Genomic DNA, 18,605 nt, shown 5'->3' with positions numbered 1-18,605 from the left:
AAAAACCAGGCCATACAGAGATAGGAGCTGAAGGAACACAGTGAGAAGTGACCAGAAGACAAGTGTGAGCCTTCTGTTATGCCCGGGCAGGGCCACCAGAGGGCTCCTTAGTCTAGCGGTAATGCCAGTGTCTGGGAAGACGCTCGTTGTCTAGTGGTAGCGTCAGTGCCGAGGAAAAGCACCCGCTACTTAGCAGACCAGGAAAGGGAGTCTCCCTTTCCCCAGGGGGAAAAGTAGAGAAGACTCTACTCCTCCACCTCTTGTGGAAGGCCTGACATCAGTCAGGCTCACCAGCAGTTATCCGAAGGCCTAACCGTCTTCCTGTGATGCTGTGCTTCAGCGGTCACACTCCTGGTCCACTTTCATGTTTCATCCTGTACACCTGGCTCTGCCTCCTAGAGAGCAGTAGCAAAGTTAGTGAAAGTACTAAAATCTCTGATATGCAGAAATAATGGCGTAAGCTGTCTCTCTCTCTCTCTCTCTCTCCGCCTTGGCTGCCAAACAGGGAAGGGCCCCCTGTCCAGTGGACATGTGACCCCCGTGACCTTACCTATCACTGGAGATGGCTCACACTCCTTACCCTGCCCCCTTGTCTTATATCCAATAAATATCAGCACAGCCAGGCATTCGGGGCCACTACCGGTCTCCATGTCTTGGTGGTAGTGGTCCCCCAGCCCCAGCTGTCTTTTCTTTTATCTGTTTGTCTTGTGTCTTTATTTCTACGATCTCTCATCTCTGCACACGGGGAGAAAAACCCACAGACCCTGTAGGTCTGGCCCCTACACCCACCCTTTCCCTGAGTAACAAACGCTGGTTGCCAGCACCCAAGCGTTCTTCGGGAGCTCCAAATCTCTCCTGTGCGGAAGTGGCACATAGAGGCTGCCCCCCAACCCCCAGTGTGCCCAATCCAGGCCACAGGAGGCGGCTAGAGCTGCAGAGCCCTTTTGTCCAGTGGGATGAGATCTGCCACCCCACAGCGGGGCAAGATGCAAGAAGGATGCCACATTAGTCTGTTTTCTGCTGTTATAACAGACTATCCCAGACTGGGTAATCCCTATAGGAAAGACATTTATTTCTTGTAGTTCTGGAAGCTGAGAAGTTCAAGGACACAGTGCCAGCATCTGCTAAAGGTCTTTGCATTTTTGCTGTGCCATGACATGGCGGAGGGCACACATGCAAGAGGGCAGGAGAGAGAGAGAGCTGGACAGAGCTTGTCTCTATGACAAAGAGATAAGCAACTCACTCCCACAACAGCGACATTAATCCGTGCATGAGGGCAGAGCCAACATTAATTTATTCATGAAGGCGGACAGATTAAGTTTCCAACATATGAAATTTGGGGGACATTTTCAAATCATAGCATATGCCCTGAATCCAGGCAGAGAAAGTGTTCCCTCAGTGCACAGGTACTGTCACAGCTGCCTGCTCTAAATGCTGCAAGGTTTTGGAGAATGTTAAAGCTACTTCGTTGTTGTTGTTGCTGAGATGGAGTCTCACTCTATCACTCAGGCTGGAGTGCAGTGGCATGATCTCCGCTCATGGCAACCTCCACCTGCTGGGGTCAAGCGAGTCTCCTGCCTCAGCCTCCTGAGTAGCTGGGATTACAGGCATGTGCTACCACACGTGGCTAATTTTTATATTTTTGGTAGAGGCGGGTTTTCACCATGTTAGCTAGGCTGGTCTTGAACTCCTGACCTCAAGTGATCCACCTGCCTCAGCCTCCCAAAGTACTGGGATTACAGGCATGAGCCACCACTCCCGGCCAAAGCTACTTTTTAACTGGGTTCCTGATCTTTCTTGGCCTGTCTCTGCTCCCAGCCTGGTCTTACTGCTCCTGCCTCTGACCTTCTGCTTTGAATCTCAGGCAGGACCAAGTCTGATCTCAAAAAGTTTAGTCTGATGCCCTGGAATTGGTCCCTTGTCTTCCCCTCACATCCAGCCCCGCTCCTCACTTCCTGTGCACTAAAGGACACTCCTCGTCTGACAAGCCTTGATGTAGTGTCCCCATGACTATGCCCTGACCTGGGGCTCGACTGAAGGCTCAAATAAGTCAAGTGACCTCATTCAGTTGTTCAATAAATACTTCCTGAGCCCCTGCTCTGTGCTCAGCCCCACGCAAGGCAGTGGTGACAGTGGGAAGACAGTGGTGAATGAGACAGACATGATCCCTGTTCTCAGGAAGTTGCCACTCAAGTGGAAAAGTAAAAAAGAAAAAAATAGAAAAAAATAATAGTGCTTCTGGCTCCATGATACAGTGAGTTTGGAGCCCCAGGCAGAGAGGATGGCACCAAACTAGTGTTTTGGGGTCAGGGAGGATTTACCAGGCAAAGTGACGTCTAAGACAACAATCTAAAGGGAGGGGACAGTTAGCTGGGTGGTGGGACAGAGATGATGGGGAGTCACTGGAGGCAGGGACGGACTATGATCTCATTCTAGAAAGATCACTCTTGCTTCAGTAAGAAGGAAAAATAGAGCAAACTAGAGGGTCACTGGATTACAGGGTGGGCTCACTAAGGCTCCAGGTGGTTTGGAGTCAGCTTTGCAAGTTCAGAAACTCAATCTCTTCAATACCCAGAGGTGGGAGTGCCATATTTAGAAAATTTAAAAATCACCTAGCTAAATATGAATCTCAGATAACACATATTTAGTATAAATATGCCCCAAATATTACATAAATTCAAATTTAACTGTGTGTTCAATATTTTATTGGCCAACTCTACCAACAGTGACCAAGTCTTCAGGACTGTCTTATGTGCACCAAACTCACAGGGATCTGATGTAAATACACCAATTTATTGTTTTACAATTGCAGGCAAGGTTAAAATATACGTTATTCAGATTCTCCTTTCTGGAAAATGAAAGGATCAGAAGATTGATTGGTGAACATGGAATGAAGACAAAAGGACACAAGAAGTTTGAAAGGAAATTTCATCTCAAGGCATGGTAAATTCTGGAGAATCATCCTGGCCTCCCTACAGAGAATCTTCTTTGGTGGCAGAAAGTGCAGGTCCCCATTGCAGAGGGCAGGTCAGGGGCCACCAGGTCCTCACGTGCAGCTCCCTGTGGAAACACGTGGTTCTTCCAGCTCATCCATCATCTGCTGGTGGTTGATTTCCCACCGGACTCTCAGAAGGAAGCGTTCCTTCAAAGCTTTGGGGCTCCTGACCCAGCCTTCCAATTACAATACATTTCACATTGAGGTTACACTTCAGACTGTATTCAGTGGGCTAAATTCATGCAGCCATTTATTCTGCCTTCTTAAACCCATCGAGAGCAATCAGGTACTCTTCTGATTAAGAAATCACAGGCTGGGCACGGTGGCTCACGCCTGTAATCCCAGCATTCTGGGAGGCCGAGGCAGGTGGATCATGATGTCAGGAGATCGAGACCATCCTGGCCAATGTGGTGAAACCCCATCCCTACTAAAAATACAAAAATTAGCTGGGCATGGTGGCGCATGCCTATAATCCCAGCTACTTGGGAGGCTGAGGCAGGAGAAACGCTTGAATCAGGGAGTTGGAGGTTGCAGTGAGCCAAGCTTGCGCTATTGCATTCCAGCCTGGTGACAGAGTGAGGCTCTGTCTCAAAAAAAAAAAAAAAGAAAAGAAATGACTTTAGGCAACATAGTCAGACCCCGTTGCCACACACACAGACACATACATAACTGCAAAATTAGTCGGGCATGGTGGTGCATGCCTGCAGTCCCAACTATTCGGGAGGCTGAAGCAGGAGCACCGCTTGAGATCGGGAGTTCGGGAGTGCAGTGAGCCAGGATCGCACCACTACACTCCAGCCTGGGTGACAGAGGGAGATCCTGTCTTAAAAAAAAAAAAAAACTTCAGAAACTTGGGGTACCCATAGCCAAGAGCAAGGGGTCACTTGCTCTTACTAATTTCTGGCTGTAATGCAAGTGGCGTGATCATAGCTCACTGCAGCCTCCAACTCCTGGACTCAAGTGATCCTCCTGCCTCAGCCTCCCAAAGTGCTGGGATTATGGGCGTGAGCCACTGTGCTCGGCCATGATTCTCGTCTCCCAATATCCTCAAACCCAGTCCCTTCATCTCTTGCCTGGTTTTTCTGAATTCACTTTCGCCCCCTTTGCTCTATTCTCCACACAACAGCCAGAGAGTTCTTTCAAATGCATGAATGGGATCACTGCTCCGCATAAAACCCTTCAAGGGGCCGGGCGCGGTGGCTCACTCTTGTAACCCCAGCACTTGGGGAGGCCAAGGCAGGCGAATGACTTGAGGTCAGGAGTTTGAGACCAGCCTGGCCAACATGGTGAAACCTCGTCTCTACTACAAATACAAAAATTAACCGGGCATGGTGGTGGGCCCCTGTAATCCCAGGTACTCGGGAGGCTGAGGCACGAGAGTAACTTGAACCCGGGAGGCGGAGGTTGCAGTGAGCCGAGAAAGCGCCACTGCACTCTAACCTGGGAGACACAGCGAGACTTCTTCTCAAAAAAAGAAACCATCAGGGGCTCTCCACGGCACTGGGAAGCAGCCAGCCCGACGGGCGGACCCTTTTCGTGGGTGAAGGTCTCTGACCTCGGTCGGCCTCGGACCTCATCTCCTCGCTGTTTGAGGGGCCACACTCCCAGCTCCGGGGCTTCGCAGCAGCCCCGTGCGCCTCCCAGACAGACGCTGTTCTTCCCGCTGGTTCTCGAATAGGACCCAGCACACAGTAGACGCTTAGTGTCTGCCTGTCTAACAGACGAACGCCGCCTTCGGTCCCGAGCCGACGCTTCGGGGCTTTCTGTGGAAGCGGGGCAAGTGGTTACAGCACAGTTCCCCCGCGCTCGCCTTTTCCACATCAAGTTCCGCGAGGCCCCCCGCAGGCGCCATTAGAAACCTAATCCCGAGAGGGTTGCAAGAGCTTGGGAAAAGGAGCGCCAACAACTACAGAACCCAGGAGAACCCTGACCCGGAAATCAATTCTCAGCCGGGACCTTTTCCCACCCAAGCAGGCGGGTCGGAAGTCTGCCTCTGGCCCGCCCCCGAGCTGTCATTGGGTGGAATAACCAGAAGAGGGCAGGGACGTGGTCAAACTCTAGTTCTTTATTGGTTAAAACGTATGGAACTGGAGGAGAAGGTGGCACCTAGCTACCTCTGGACTTCTCATTGGCTAAGAAAAAAAACTCGCTCGGCCCTCGGACTCTCATTGGCTGAAGTCGAGGGAGGGTGGTGTCTTATTATCCTCTGGGTCCCAAGCCGGCTAGTAGGAGAGAGTGGTGCTTGCCACGCCCCGTCGGCTAACCCGCTTCATTTTAAACAAAAAGTGGAAGACACGGCGGTCGTTTCCCCGAAGCCATGGGGCCGCCCATGGGCCATGTGCTCCCCGGAGGCCCTGGAGTCTTGCTGAGCCCGGGGAGTTAGGGCGTCGCGAGCGGTGAGGGAGCCCGGAACGATTCCTTCGCGGAACCATTGAGGCGAGGCCTCTGGGAGCACTTTGTGGGACGGACCATGGCGGGCCCTGCCAGACGCGCAGGGATGGCGGCGGAGGCGGCCGATCTGGGGCTGGGGGCTGCTGTCCCCGTGGAGCTGCGGCGGGAGCGACGCATGGTGTGCGTGGAGTACCCGGGCGTGGTGCGTGATGTGGCTAAGATGCTGCCGACTCTGGGCGGCGAGGAAGGCGTCTCCCGGGTAAGGGGCTGGGAATGTCCGTGTTGGAATAAGAGCTCCGAGTCTCACAGAAAACGAGCACTCAAAGGATTTCTCAGCAAGGGAAATTTAGCAAATTTATGCAGAAGGGTGCTGCTCGCTCTTATGGCGGCAGCCAGAGCTAACTGAACAAAGGAGGGAAAGGTTTTTGGTTTTTTTGTTTTTCAGACAAGAGTTTCGCTCTTGTTGCCCAGGCTGGAGTGCAGTGGCGCGATCTCGGCTCACTGCAAGCTCTGCCTCCCGGGTTCGAGCGATTCTCCTGCCTCAGCCTCCCGAGTAGCTGGGAGTAGCTGGGATTACAGGCGCCCGCCACTGCACCCTGCTAATTGTGTGTTTTTAGTAGAGATGGGGTTTCACCATGTGAAGGGGTGGCCTTCCCCTCCACACCTGTGGGCGTTTCTTGTTAGGTGGAAGGAGAGACTTGAGAAAAGAAATGAAACACAAAGTATAGAGAAAGAACAAGCGGGCCCAGGGGACCGCGCTCAGCATACAGATGACCCACGCTGGCACCGGACTCTGAGTTCCCTCAGTATTTATTGATCATTATCTTTACCATCTTAGAAAAAGGGAGGTGGCAGGATAATAGGATCCTTGTAGGGAGAAGGTCAGCAGTAAAGACATACGAATAAAGATCTCTGTGACCTGAATAAGTTTAAGGAAAAGTGCTGTGCCTTGATACGCGTTTGCAAACATCTCCATAAACCTTTTTAGTGCATAAAGAGCAGCACTGCCGCTAGCATGTCCCACCTTCAGCCCTGACGGGCGGTTTTCTCCTTTCTCAGTAAACAGAACATACAATCGGGTTTTACACCTAGATGTTCCATTGCCCAGGGACGGGCAGGAGACAGATACTTTTCTCTATCTCAACTGCAAAGAGGCCTTCTTTCCTCTTATACTAGTCCTCAGCACAGACCCCTCACAGGTGTCAGGCTAGGGGATGATCAGGTCTTTCCCTTCCCACCAGGCCATATTTCAGACTATCACATGGGGAGAAACCTTGGAGGATACCTAACTTTCCTAGGCAGAGGTCCCTGTGACTTTCTGCAGTGTATGTGCCCCTGGGTACTTGAGATTAAGAGAATGATGATGACTTTTAACCAGCAAGCTGCCTTCAGGCACTTGTTTAATAAAGCAGTCCTGCACAGCCCAAAATCGGTAAAACCTTGAGTCACCACAGCACATGTCTCTTGCAAGGACAGGGTTTAGGATAGGGTCACAGATTAACAGCATCTCAAATACAGAACAAAATGGAGTCCCTTATGTCTACTTCTTTCTATATAGACACAGTAACAGTCTGATCTCTTTTTCTTTTCCCCACAACCATGTTGGTCAGGCTTGTTGGAAATAAATTTTGGGTGCCGCGAAGAAGAATCAGCACTCCGGCAAAAAGTTTTCTCAGCAAGGCAAATTTACTTCTATAGAAGGGTGCATCTTGCTGATGAAGCAATGGCGAGAGCACACCGACAAGGGAGGGGAAGGGGTTATCCCTTATGCAGCTAGTCTCTACTGCTGTTTCTTTCCCATATTGGCTAGGGTTGGACCACACAGTCTAAGCTAATTCCCGTTGGCTATTTCAAAGAAGGCAGGGACACAGGCCTGAGTGGCAGGGTGAGTAGTTTCGGTGGGAAGGATGGTTACAGAGCAGGTAACTAAGGATGACTAAGGACAGAGTAGGTGATAGAAGCTAGGAAGGGGCTGTTTACTGAAACTAGGGGCAAGGAGGTGTAAAGAACGAGGAGTTAAACTTTAATATATATAAATTTATAATATTTATATATATTTATTAAATATATAAATATCTTTCTATATCTATCTATCTATCTATCTATATATTTTTTTTTTGAAACAGAGTCTTGCTCTGTCACCCAGGCTTGAGTGCATTCATGCCATTTTCCTGCCTCAGCTTCCCAAGTAGCTGGGACTACAGGCACCCGCCACCACGCCTGGCTAATTTTTTGTATTTTTAGCAGAGACGGCATTTCACTGTGTTAGCCAGGGGGTTTCGATCTCCTGACCTCGTGATCTGCCTGCCTCGGCCTCCCAAAGTGCTAGGATTGCAGGCGTGATCCACCGTGCCCGGCGGGAGTTAAACTTTAAAATGGAGAACAAAGAACAGGGAAGCTGAACATACTAACATACTGGTTCCTTGAAATGGAACTCATAACTCATTGTATTTGTTAATTTTCCCCCTCTTGAATTTAAAGGAAGGTAACAGGCTGAAATCTTTGGAGAGGAATTTACTGTATGCTACAGGCTGGTCTCGAACTCCTGAATGCAGGTGATCCACCGGTCTCCGCCTCCCAAAGTGCTGGGATTATAGGCATGAACCACTGCGCCCGGCCTGGAAGGGGTTTTTATCCCTAACGCAGTCAGTCCCTGTTTTTGTGACCTGTCCCTACTGGTTGGAGTTGGACCACACAATCTAAGCTGATCTTAATTGGCTATTTCAGATAGAACCATGGTGTGGGTTACAGTGGCAGGATGAGCGATTTCAGTGGGAAGAATAGTTTGGGCGGGAAGGGCAGTTAAACACAGCGGGGAACTAAGGGCAAGGCGGCACAAAGAACAAGGAAGTTAGGCTTTGAAGATGGAGAACAAGGAACAAAGGAGTTGAACAAGCTGAATCTTTGAAGAAGCATTCAGTGTATCCAACAGTTTCCCCCTCTTGATTTTCATAATTCTTCCTCTTCAAACCTTTTCAGCATGTCTTGACTTTACTGTTCTCCTTGGTTTTCTAAAAGTAGAAGTTTGTCTGAATAAGGCGGGGGAAAATTGGAGGTTTTAGTGAGAGCTGTCTCAATAAGTCTTTGTATTAACCCTCGGGCACAGGGTATGATACAGCATCCTACGAGAATAAACATGCTTATTACAATGGCAAGGGAGATAAGGATCGAGGACATAAGTCCTTTCCACCTGCCGAACCATCTTCCCATGAGATCAGTGAAGGGATTGTTTATCCCAGAATTTTAAGCTAGCTCATTGGGTAAAGCAGTAAGACCTTGCAGTGCCTTTGTTAGGATTCCGTCAGGAGCAGTATTATTAGGGATAAAAATACAACTTGGGTTCCAGCCGTGACACAAACCACACCCCTCTCTGCTAGTATCATTTCTAATGCTATTCTATTTTCCCAAGCCATTTGACTGGTGTGCCCTAGTTGTTCAGCTATTCCTTTGATAGCATCCCTCGTATAATTAACAAATTGTTACTGGTTGTAATAGATGTAATTTATCCAGTCCACATTTTTATTTATAGTTAGCCACCAGAAAAACATAGACTCAGATCCTGCAGCTATTCAATTACGAGCCTTAAATTCATCAGGTACCCCTCGGGGAACTCCAATGGCATCTATATAAACATGAGGGTCAAAGGAACCATGGGGGGCATCTCTTACTCTATAGTGCTTTGTTTTTACTTCTGGTTGATGAAATGCCAGAGTGAAAGGGATGTCCCGTTGGATCAGAGCACAAGTACCACTCCAGTTACTTGGCAGAGTATCCAGTAATGGTCCACCACAATGCCACCATACCTCCGCTCAGGATGACTAAGGGCAGACTCATGGGTAAGCTCTTGGAAGGGCTTAAGCTCACTGCATCCTGTTAGATCTCCAAGGAATGCCAAATTTTCCATCACAAGAGACACAAAGGAAAATTGGCCTTGAGAGACGGAAGCTGGATAGCCCTTGGGGGCTGACCCGCAGGGTGTTGAACTTCAGGGAACGGCAGAGAGAGAGGTCGGCACCATTTGTCACCCCAGGCTGTGGGGTTCTGGAAAAGAGCTACCTAAGCCCATGTCCGCTCGGCTGGAGGACCATCCAAGAGAAAAGGGGACAATGTGGGCCTCTGGTCTACCGTGTGCACAAGCATAACAATTGCTTTTGTTTAAAGTGCGGACGGAATATTTAATCCATTCTATCCAGGCATTTGCATCTCCGTACCCTGTTTCAGTTGCTAGAGTTTGCTTTAGGTCTCTTACTTCTACAACTGCTACTTTGTCAGGGTCGTCCTGGAGATGGGAGGGGAACGCTGGACCTGATATGTTTGGGGAGAGCGTTGGGTCCCATACGTTCCTTGGACCCTGGGTCTGAATTTCTTCATTGTTTTTAGCTGCTGATGGTCCAGCCAACCTTAGAGAGAGGGTTCCTATGGGATCCCGCCCTGTAACGTGTGCTCCTAACCCATACCCTCCAAATACAGAGGGTTCTTGGGCCATTGTTTGGGGATTATCTGTAATTAGCAATAAGGGGTTACACTTCAGTGGCTTACAATTTGGTGGAGTGGAACCACGGATAAGTTGGAGTTTTTGTTAAGAGTTTCCGCAGCGGCCGGGCGCGATGGCTCAAGCCTGTAATCCCAGCACTTTGGGAGGCCGAGACGGGTGGATCACGAGGTCAGGAGATCGAGACCATCCTGGTCTACACGGTGAAACCCCGTCTCTACTAAAAAAAAAATACAAAAAACTAGCCGGGCGAGATGGCGGGCGCCTGTAGTCCCAGCTACTCGGGAGGCTGAGGCAGGAGAATGGCGTGAACCCGGGAGGCGGAGCTTGCAGTGAGCCGAGATCGCGCCACTGCACCCCAGCCTGGGCAACAGAGCTAGACTCCGTCTCAAAAAAAAAAAAAGTTTCCGCAGCTTATTTAAAGGAGGGGGTTGGCCGTCCACCCGCCATATTAAGTGGTCCACCAAACATTTGCCCAGTCACCACAGGGGCCCTTTAAGGCTCCATACTTATACTTGTTTGACTCTGCGATATGGACATAGATACTTACCTACGTTGGATAGCTGCCTTTGAGCTTGTTCGTAGCCGCACAGGATAACTGAACAGGCATCCAACTGAAGGGTCAAGGGATAATTAGCCTGAGTCACAGTGATGACAAGATGACCTTCTGTTGGAAAGAAAAGGAAAAATAAACAAGTGATTATTAAGCCCTTTTAGGGTTAGTTAGTGTGGTGGGGTGGGTCCTGGGGTGACAGCCCATTTTTCCCTGTCTGTGGAAGTTACTTCTTTCACCCCCGTGTAGTGCTCATCCCTTTTCAGCCATTCGGATCACTGTTTCAGTAGTTAAGAGTACCAGATAAAGCCCTTCCCAAGCTGGTTCGAGTTTTCCCTCCTTCCAGCTTTTGATGAGAATGTCATCCCTAGGCTGATGCTGGTGTGCTGGAAAACTCTAGGGGTGGCATCTGTGCTAAGAGGCCTTTAGTCCTGCTGGAGGATAGACCAAGTTTATAGTTTTTGAGAAACTGATCTTTTGTTTCAAACGTAGCAATATCAGCACTGGAGTGTAGATAAGGCAACCCATATAGCATTTCATAAGGTGATAAGCCAACATCTTTCTAAGGGGCAGTTCGGATTCTTAACAAGGCAATGGGAAAGCATTTAGTCCATGGCAACCGAGTCTCTAAGACTAATTTGGTTAAGTGGCTCTTCAGAGTTTGGTTCATTCTCCACTCTTCCTGATGAAGGTGGGTGCCAGGAAGTATGGTATTCCAATGCTATGTCTAGTACTTGGGCTAGTTTCTTGATGACATGTGCAGTGAAATGAGTCCCATGATCTGAATCAGTATTTTCTATTAATCTATTAAACCTGGGTATAATATTCTCAGTCAGTGCTTTAACTGCATTATTAGCAGTTGCACTTGCAAAGGGAATAGGTTCCATCCAGTGCGTAAAATGATCTGCTATCACTAATAAGTACTTCAGGCAACCGATTGGGGGCATGTCGGTGTACTCAATTTGGACACTTTGGAATGGTTAACCCTGGACTCCCTTCCCCAAGGGGTGGTTTTCTTAGGGTCTGCTTATTAGTCTTTTTGCATGTTAGACAACTATCTGTAACTTGTCTTGCCAGAGTATAAATTCCTACACATCCCTAAACCCTGAGAACTGCGTCACACACGGCTTGGGTCCCCAGTGAGTTCTTTGATACAGCTGAGATAAGACTTCTCTTATGAGGGTTTGGATAACAGTTCTCTTTGGTCTGATAATACCCATTTTCCTTCAGGATTCTCTTTGGCCCCTGTTTTATTAATTTCTCTTTTCAGTTGAAGAGAAGATGGGAACTGCAGTCAGGGGAGGAAGACAAGGGGTTAGGTGAAAAGTGAGCATTTCAGAGGAAATGGTGGCTTGTTTGGCTATTTGATCTACCAGTTATTCCCTCAACTTTCACAAGAAGGACTTTTCTGGTGTCCTGGGACATGGACAGTGGACAGTAGCTATTTCTTCTGGCAACTGGAGGTTACCTAATACTTGGGTGATTAATTCCTTGTGGACAAGGTCTTGGCCTTTGCTATTAATGAGACCTCGTTCGGTCCAAATTTTTCCAAATGTATGAGCTACCCTAAAGGTGTACTTGGAATCAGAATAAGTAGTTCCTTCTTGGTTTTGCAAGTGCTTTAAGGCTTGATTCATTGCAAATAATTCACATGTTTGAGCTTACCAATGATTGGGCGGCCTTTCTGACTCTCCTTCTGCAAGGTCTTCCCCATAGACTGCTGAATATCCATTATGTCTTTTTCCTTCAGTTACCCCGGAAGAGCCATCTATAAATAAGTGCTGCCCTGTTTTGAAAGGGGTCTCCCTTACATCGGGCCTGAATCTAAACACTCATGCTCAGGTCCTTTTAGATTTGGATTCCCTGTTAGGAAACCTTGTGGGTCAAGTGAATTACAGAGGTTGGTGTTAAATCATCTCACTCACAGGATGGCTTCATACTTTAAAGTTTTTGAGTCAGTGAGCCGTCTCCCTGCCTTCTGGTTTAAGATAGTTCTAACTTGATGAGGTGTGCTCACAACTGAATTTCCCCCAAAGATCAGCTTTCTGCTTTCTTCTGTTAACAAAGTGGTAGCCGCGATGGATACATTCAAGCCATCCACAGGTTACTGGATCTAAAACTTTCAACAGCAAGGCCACAGGTTGCCAGTGACCCCCATGTTCTTGAGTAAGTACCCCTAAAGCTACCCCCTTGTTTAATGAAAAGGTGAGATGGCTTTTCTAGGGAAGGCAGGGCTAGGACAGGGCAGTTACGAGCAGATGTTTTTAGTTCTTCAACCCAGTGGATTTCTTCAGAGGTCCACAGAAGAGGTCAGGCTTTTCTTAGGCAAACTTTAGGTATAAAGGTTTTGTTTTTAGGGCGTTTGAGTCAATCCGTAAGCGGCAATATCCAGCCAATCCTAGGAATTATTCTGAGTTCCTGCTTAGTTTTAGGCAAAAGTAAGGACACAATCCCTTCAAGTCGTTCAGGCTCTGTCCTTCGTTCGCCCTTACTTATCGAGTGTCCTAGGTATTTACTTTCTGGCTCTATGAATTGAAGCTTTCCCTTTGAAACCGTTAACCCTTTTCCTTGCAAATGGTTAAGGAGGTGGATGGACAGGGCAGCTCTCTATTTTATAGTTTCACCAGATACCAGCAGGTCATCCACGTATTGGAGCAGGCATATGCGTTTCGGGATAGAAATTTGTTTTAGAACTTGTTCTAGAATCTGACCAAAGAGGTTAGGGAAATCTGTGAAGCCTTGGGGGAGAACTGTCCATCAATACTGTTGCTTCCATCCAGAATGGAGATCTTCCCATTCGAAAGCAAAAATGTCTCGGCTGTCCTTAGCCAAGGGGCATGCCCAAAAAGCATCCTTTAAATATGTGACCATAAACCACTGATGGGCACATGGAATTTTGCTGAGGAGGGTGTAAGGATTAGGGACAACAGGGTGAATATTCTGGAATATCTGGTTGATGGCCCAGAGGTTTTTCGTTAGTTGGTATGACCCATCTGACTTTCTTACAGGCAGTGTTGGGATAAGGGGACATTACGAGGTTCAAGGAGCCTGTCCCTAATGAGACTTTTAATGATAGGTTTTAGGCTTATTCTTTTTTTTGTTTGTTTGTTTTGAGACAGTCGCCCAGGCTGGAGTGCAGTGGTGCAATCTCGGCTCACTGTAAATTCTGCCTCCCAGGTTCACGCCATTCTCCTGGCTCAGCCTCCTGAGTAGCTGGGACTACAAGCGCCCGCCACCACGCCCAGCTAATTTTTTTGTATTTTTAGTGGAGACGGAGTTTCACCATGTTAGCCAGGATGGTCTCGATCTCCTGACCTCGTGATCCACCCGCCTTGGCCTCCCAAAGTACTGGGATTACAGGCATGAGCTACTGCCCCTGGCTTCTTCTTTTATATTATTCACTTGATTTATGGCTTTGACAGAATCCTTCCTCTCGCTAACCTCAGGGATCATGTGTACCCAGTGACAGCGTGAGCACTTTGGGAAGGGACCTTCATTACCCATTCAGTCTCCTCATGTTTCTTGAGCACCTCCCTGTGCCAGGCCTACGCTTGGGTTCATTCCCACCCCATCAGGACTCAGAGGTGTGTGTTTCATGAGGAGGAGATTCCTGAGGACAAAGTCATCTTCATTCTCTCTCTAGGTAGTTCCTGATCACATCCTAAGGGCCAGACCCTGTGCTGGGTGTTGGGAGCCAGCTCACCAGCACGTAGGTGACCTCATCCGTATTCACATTGTTGGTGCTTTCATATGCACACATCCGATGCTCATTGTGACCCAGCATCGGGCAAGTATTCATTCAGATGGAAGTGGCACATGTTGAATGTCTACCATGAGTTAGGCACCAGGCACTGTGCTTTATTCATATTGAACCATAACAGTCCTATGACATAGATGCTATTCTTGGGGTTTTTAAGGAGAGGAACCCAAAAGCGTGTTGGTATTCAGTCTCATATGCTTGGAAAGCTAGAGGTAACAGCAAGCCAGAGCCCAGATGGTTGTTACTGATTGATTTAATCTCATTTGGACCTCGAAACATTTGCATATGAGACTGAATACCAAGACCCTTTATGGTGGGTAGTTGTTAGAGTAGGTAGCCCTAGACAAGCCACTCCACCCTGCACCAAGCCCGAGTTCCCTCCAAGATAAGGGTGATAGTACCTCCCCTCAAGTGTTGCCAGAAGGACAACCTGACGCCCCACACTGAGCAGGCACTTGATGGATGATGGCATTTACTTAGCTGGCACTTGTCATCTCCAACTTCACAACTTCTTAGAAGGAAGGAGATGATTCTCATTTTCTCCACTAGATAAAAACTAAGATACATGGGTTTAAAAAATGAGCCTTTTGGAATTAAGAGTCCAGAATGAAACGTGAGCCTCCTGGCCCTTCCTGGATCACTGTCAGACTTTTTTTGAGAGAGGAGCAGCTTCTCACTGGCTGCTTGGCTTGTCACTGCCTCACTCTGTCTCCTTTGGCCTTGCCACAGATCTACGCGGACCCCACCAAAAGGCTAGAGCTGTACTTCCGGCCCAAGGACCCGTACTGCCACCCAGTGTGCGCCAACCGCTTCAGTACCAGCAGCCTGCTGCTCCGCATCAGGAAGAGAACAAGGCGGCAGAAAGGGGTGCTGGGCACTGAGGCCCACTCCGAGGTCACATTTGACATGGAGATCCTTGGCATCATCTCCACCATTTACAAATTTCAGGGTAACTGAAATCTGTGCTTGCAGTGTCTGGTTATTTCAGGGCCGGCCATCCCAGCTGCCTGCAGGAGCTGTGTGGGTCATCTGCATCAGTGAAGGGGGCCAGGATGTGCCCAGGCAGGAGGGCAGGGGCTATGGGGACACAGCAGGGCACAGGCCCCATCCAGGAGGCAGCCTTTCTTCCCTCCAGCCAGCAGTTCCCCAGAGACTGCGGGCTGATTGCTGCCAATCGTCAGTGTTGTTAAGCTAGAAATCTCCTAACTTTTTTTTTTTTTTTGAGGCAGAGTCTCGCTGTCTCCCAGGCTGGAGTGCACTGGCTGGATCTCAGCTCACTGCAAGCTCCGCCTCCCGGGTTCCCGCCATTCTCCTGCCTCAGCCTCCCGAGTAGCTGGGACTACAGGCGCCCACCACCTCGCCCGGCTAGTTTTTTTGTATTTTTTAGTAGAGACGGGGTTTCACCGTGTTAGCCAGGATGGTCTCGATCTCCTGACCTCGTGATCCGCCCGTCTCGGTCTCCCAAAGTGCTGGGATTACAGGCTTGAGCCAACGCGCCCGGCCAGAAATCTCCTACCTTTTAATGAAACCATTGTATGGGACCAAGTAAAACTGGTCAGTAGACCTCCTCCAGTCTTTCCCCCACCACAGTGTCTTGAACCTTCTCTTGGTCTCGGCTGCTGTTGGTCTTGCCCACCTAGCTGCCGAAGCCCCTTGAGACCTCCTGCTCCTCTGAATTCTCAGCAGGTTGAACGTCCCTCGTGGAGCCCTCCATCAGGTTTGCCACCTACAAGGAACCCCAGGGAGGAAGCAATGAGGCAAGGGAGGGAGACGGGAGTGAGAAACACACAGACTCTGGCATTGTGCCTGCCTGAGCCCTGCCAGTTTCTTTGGGAGGTGACTTGGCTTCCCTGAGCCTCAGTTTCCTTGTCTGTGCAGTGCGGGCTGCAGAGCCTGCTCCTTAGGCCCTGGTGAAGATTCCGGGAGGCAGTGCCCGTGAATGGGCCAGGCTGTGGACCACAGGAGGTGCCTGGCATGTTACTAACAAGCCTTAGAGATGGCTGAGTTACAGCTGCAGGTCTAGGCAGAATCTGAAGAGTTTAAAGATTGAGAAGGGAAAAGAGGACTAGAAAGAGAAAAGAGGGGAAGAAGAAAGTGAAATGAAGGAGAAGCAGGACCTGGGGTCCCATGGATTGGGTATTTTCAGTGGCAGTCATTCTGGTGGGTCATGGCATTCACCAAAGAGGGCTGTTCTTTCTGGGACAAGGTTTCCCAAGTGATTCATAAAACATTACACCTCGTATTTTTTTTATCAAATTGAACCAACACCTTGCTGCTCAGTGTGTGTCTCTGAACTGGCAGCATCAGCCTCACCTGGGAGCTTGGTAGAAATGTGCCATGTCAGAACCTGCATTTAGCAAGATCCCGGGTGATTCATATGCATGTTATTAGGTTGGTGCAAAGGTAATTGCAGTTTTTACAGTTAAAAGTAACATACGTCTCAGAAGCACTGACCTGGACTCTATCCTCACCTGTCATGTAGCTACCCACCTCCCCAAAATAATTTTTATGTAAGTGACTTGGACTGCATCAAGCCAACTTTGCAGAAGCGTTTGGGAAGGGTGTGTTTTCCTGCCACCCTCACCCTGCAGCCTCCACCATGTGGCCCACTCAGCACCTCCCTAAGCAGACGTGGGTGTCGGTGTGTGGCAGCTGCCCATTCCCAGACAGGTATCCCTGGACTCATTGTCTGCCATCTGCCCACCTTTCTTTCTAGGGATGTCTGACTTCCAGTACTTGGCCGTGCATACGGAAGCAGGCGGCAAGCATACGTCAATGTATGACAAGGTGCTCATGCTCCGGCCTGAGAAGGAGGCCTTTTTCCACCAGGAGCTGCCGCTTTACATCCCGCCGCCTATCTTCTCCCGGCTGGACGCTCCGGTGGACTACTTCTACCGACCAGAGACCCAGCACCGGTAAGGCCCCTCTCCATGTGGCCTCGGTTCTCCATCCTGAAAATGGGATGGGCTGGGTGCAGAGGCTCACGCACTGTGTGTGGTGGTGCACACCTGTAATTCCAGCTACTCGGGAGGCTGAGGCTGGAGAATCGCTTGAACCCGGGAGGCAGAGGTTGCAGTGAGCCAAGATTGCGCCACTGCACTCCAGCCCAGGTGACAGAGTGAAACTCTGTCTCTAAAAAAAAAAAAAAAGAAAATGGGATGATAGTAGTACCTACCCAACAGAGGTACTGGGATTGAATTTAAAAAGTGCGTGCAGTTCTCGGCACAGGGCTGAGTACAGAACGGGGCCTTAGTAAGCAGTGGCCTGTGTGATCACCAGGTTGGCCTCACCCCTGAGGACAGTGCAAAAAAATGTGACTGTGGGACATGTGGGTTCCTGCTGAGAAATGTCCTTTGGCTTAATCCCCGGTCATGGCTGACCAGCCAGTCTCTGGACCTTGCTGTCACTAGTAATGACACCTACCTAAGCAAGCCGCCTGGGAACGTCCCACTCTCTGACCCCAGCTCTTTCCTACCTCCTTTGTTCCCCGTAGCCTCACCGTCCCTGTCCCTGGCAGAAATTTCACAGCCTCTTGATCATCTGTCCCTCCCCTGCCCTCCTCTCTTTGCCACACTCACCTGCCAAGCCTTGGTCCCACTTCACCCCAGCTGTTTACCCTTTCCTGGTCTGCCCTGTGCGGCTGGAGGTCGCTTCAGGGAACCCCTGACCCTGCCCATCGCCCAGTGTCATCCTTCTCAAGGCATCTGTGACTCTACACAGCTCTCGCCTGCTCTGTACTTGGTTATGGTCTGTGTCCCCTCCCGAACATGGTGCCTCTCCTGAGGACAGGCGCTCACTCTCTCTCTCATCAGTAGTGGGTTTCTCCTACACCAAGAGCTATGAAAAGCCAATGGCCGTGACTCATAGTGCAGCCACCACCACCCACCACACCTCCCATGTGCACAGCCTGCCCAAGCCCACATGCAATTCAGATGAAATGAGTTTTGTAACTCAGAAGTTCTTGACATAATTAGAGACCCCTGGGGCTGTTGGAAAGGCAGGCCTGGCCATTGTCAAATGTTCAAATTGTCAAATGCCACACATTGACATGGAAGAATAGGATTTCCTTTATATAAAATCCAAGATTGACTACTATGAAAACAAAATGAGGAAAACAAGTTTGAAAATACCCAACTGGGTGCGGTGGCTCACGCCTGTAATCCCAGCACTTTGGGAAGCTGAGGCGGGCAGATCACAAGGTCAGGAGATCAAGACCATCCTGGCTAACACGGTGAAACCCCGTCTCTACTAAAAATACAAAAAATTAGCCGGGCGTGGTGGCGGGCGTCTGTGGTCCCAGCTACTCGGGAGGCTGAGGCAGGAGAATGGCGTGAACCCAGGAGGCGGAGCTTGCAGTGAGCTGAGATCGGGCCACTGCACTCCAGCCTGGGCAACAGAGCGAGACTCCGTCTCA

General features: G+C 49.4%; 1 protein-coding gene and 1 long non-coding RNA gene across 4 annotated transcripts in view; one reads left to right on the top strand and one right to left on the bottom strand.

The window, feature by feature from the left end:
* Positions 1-2,779: 2,779 nt before the first annotated feature.
* On the bottom strand, positions 2,780-4,930 carry LOC108512999 (uncharacterized). Its single transcript, XR_001880768.1, has 2 exons — positions 4,436-4,930; positions 2,780-3,060 (listed from the first exon to the last, which is right to left on the bottom strand). It is a non-coding gene; the product is annotated as an uncharacterized LOC108512999 (long non-coding RNA).
* A 227-nt stretch (positions 4,931-5,157) lies between these two features.
* The window catches only part of GTF3C5 (general transcription factor IIIC subunit 5), a 27,967-nt gene continuing 14,519 nt past the window's right edge, over positions 5,158-18,605 (top strand). For 2 of the 3 annotated variants that reach the window (XM_017849357.1, XM_017849352.1), the window contains exons 1-3: positions 5,158-5,645; positions 14,921-15,140; positions 16,908-17,106. In XM_017849357.1, the coding sequence (XP_017704846.1) occupies positions 5,466-5,645; positions 14,921-15,140; positions 16,908-17,106 (599 nt within the window). In that variant the 5' untranslated portion in view covers positions 5,158-5,465. The remainder of the gene's footprint in view (positions 5,646-14,920; positions 15,141-16,907; positions 17,107-18,605) is intronic. The other variant, XM_017849366.1, reaches the window with a different exon arrangement.

This window comes from Rhinopithecus bieti, unplaced genomic scaffold (genome assembly GCF_001698545.2).
Source record: "Rhinopithecus bieti isolate Rb0 unplaced genomic scaffold, ASM169854v2 scaffold_2205, whole genome shotgun sequence".
In the NCBI taxonomy this organism is placed as follows: Eukaryota; Metazoa; Chordata; class Mammalia; order Primates; family Cercopithecidae; genus Rhinopithecus; species Rhinopithecus bieti.
Note: the sequence above shows the minus strand (reverse complement) of the source record. Positions and strands in the feature narration are given on the sequence as shown.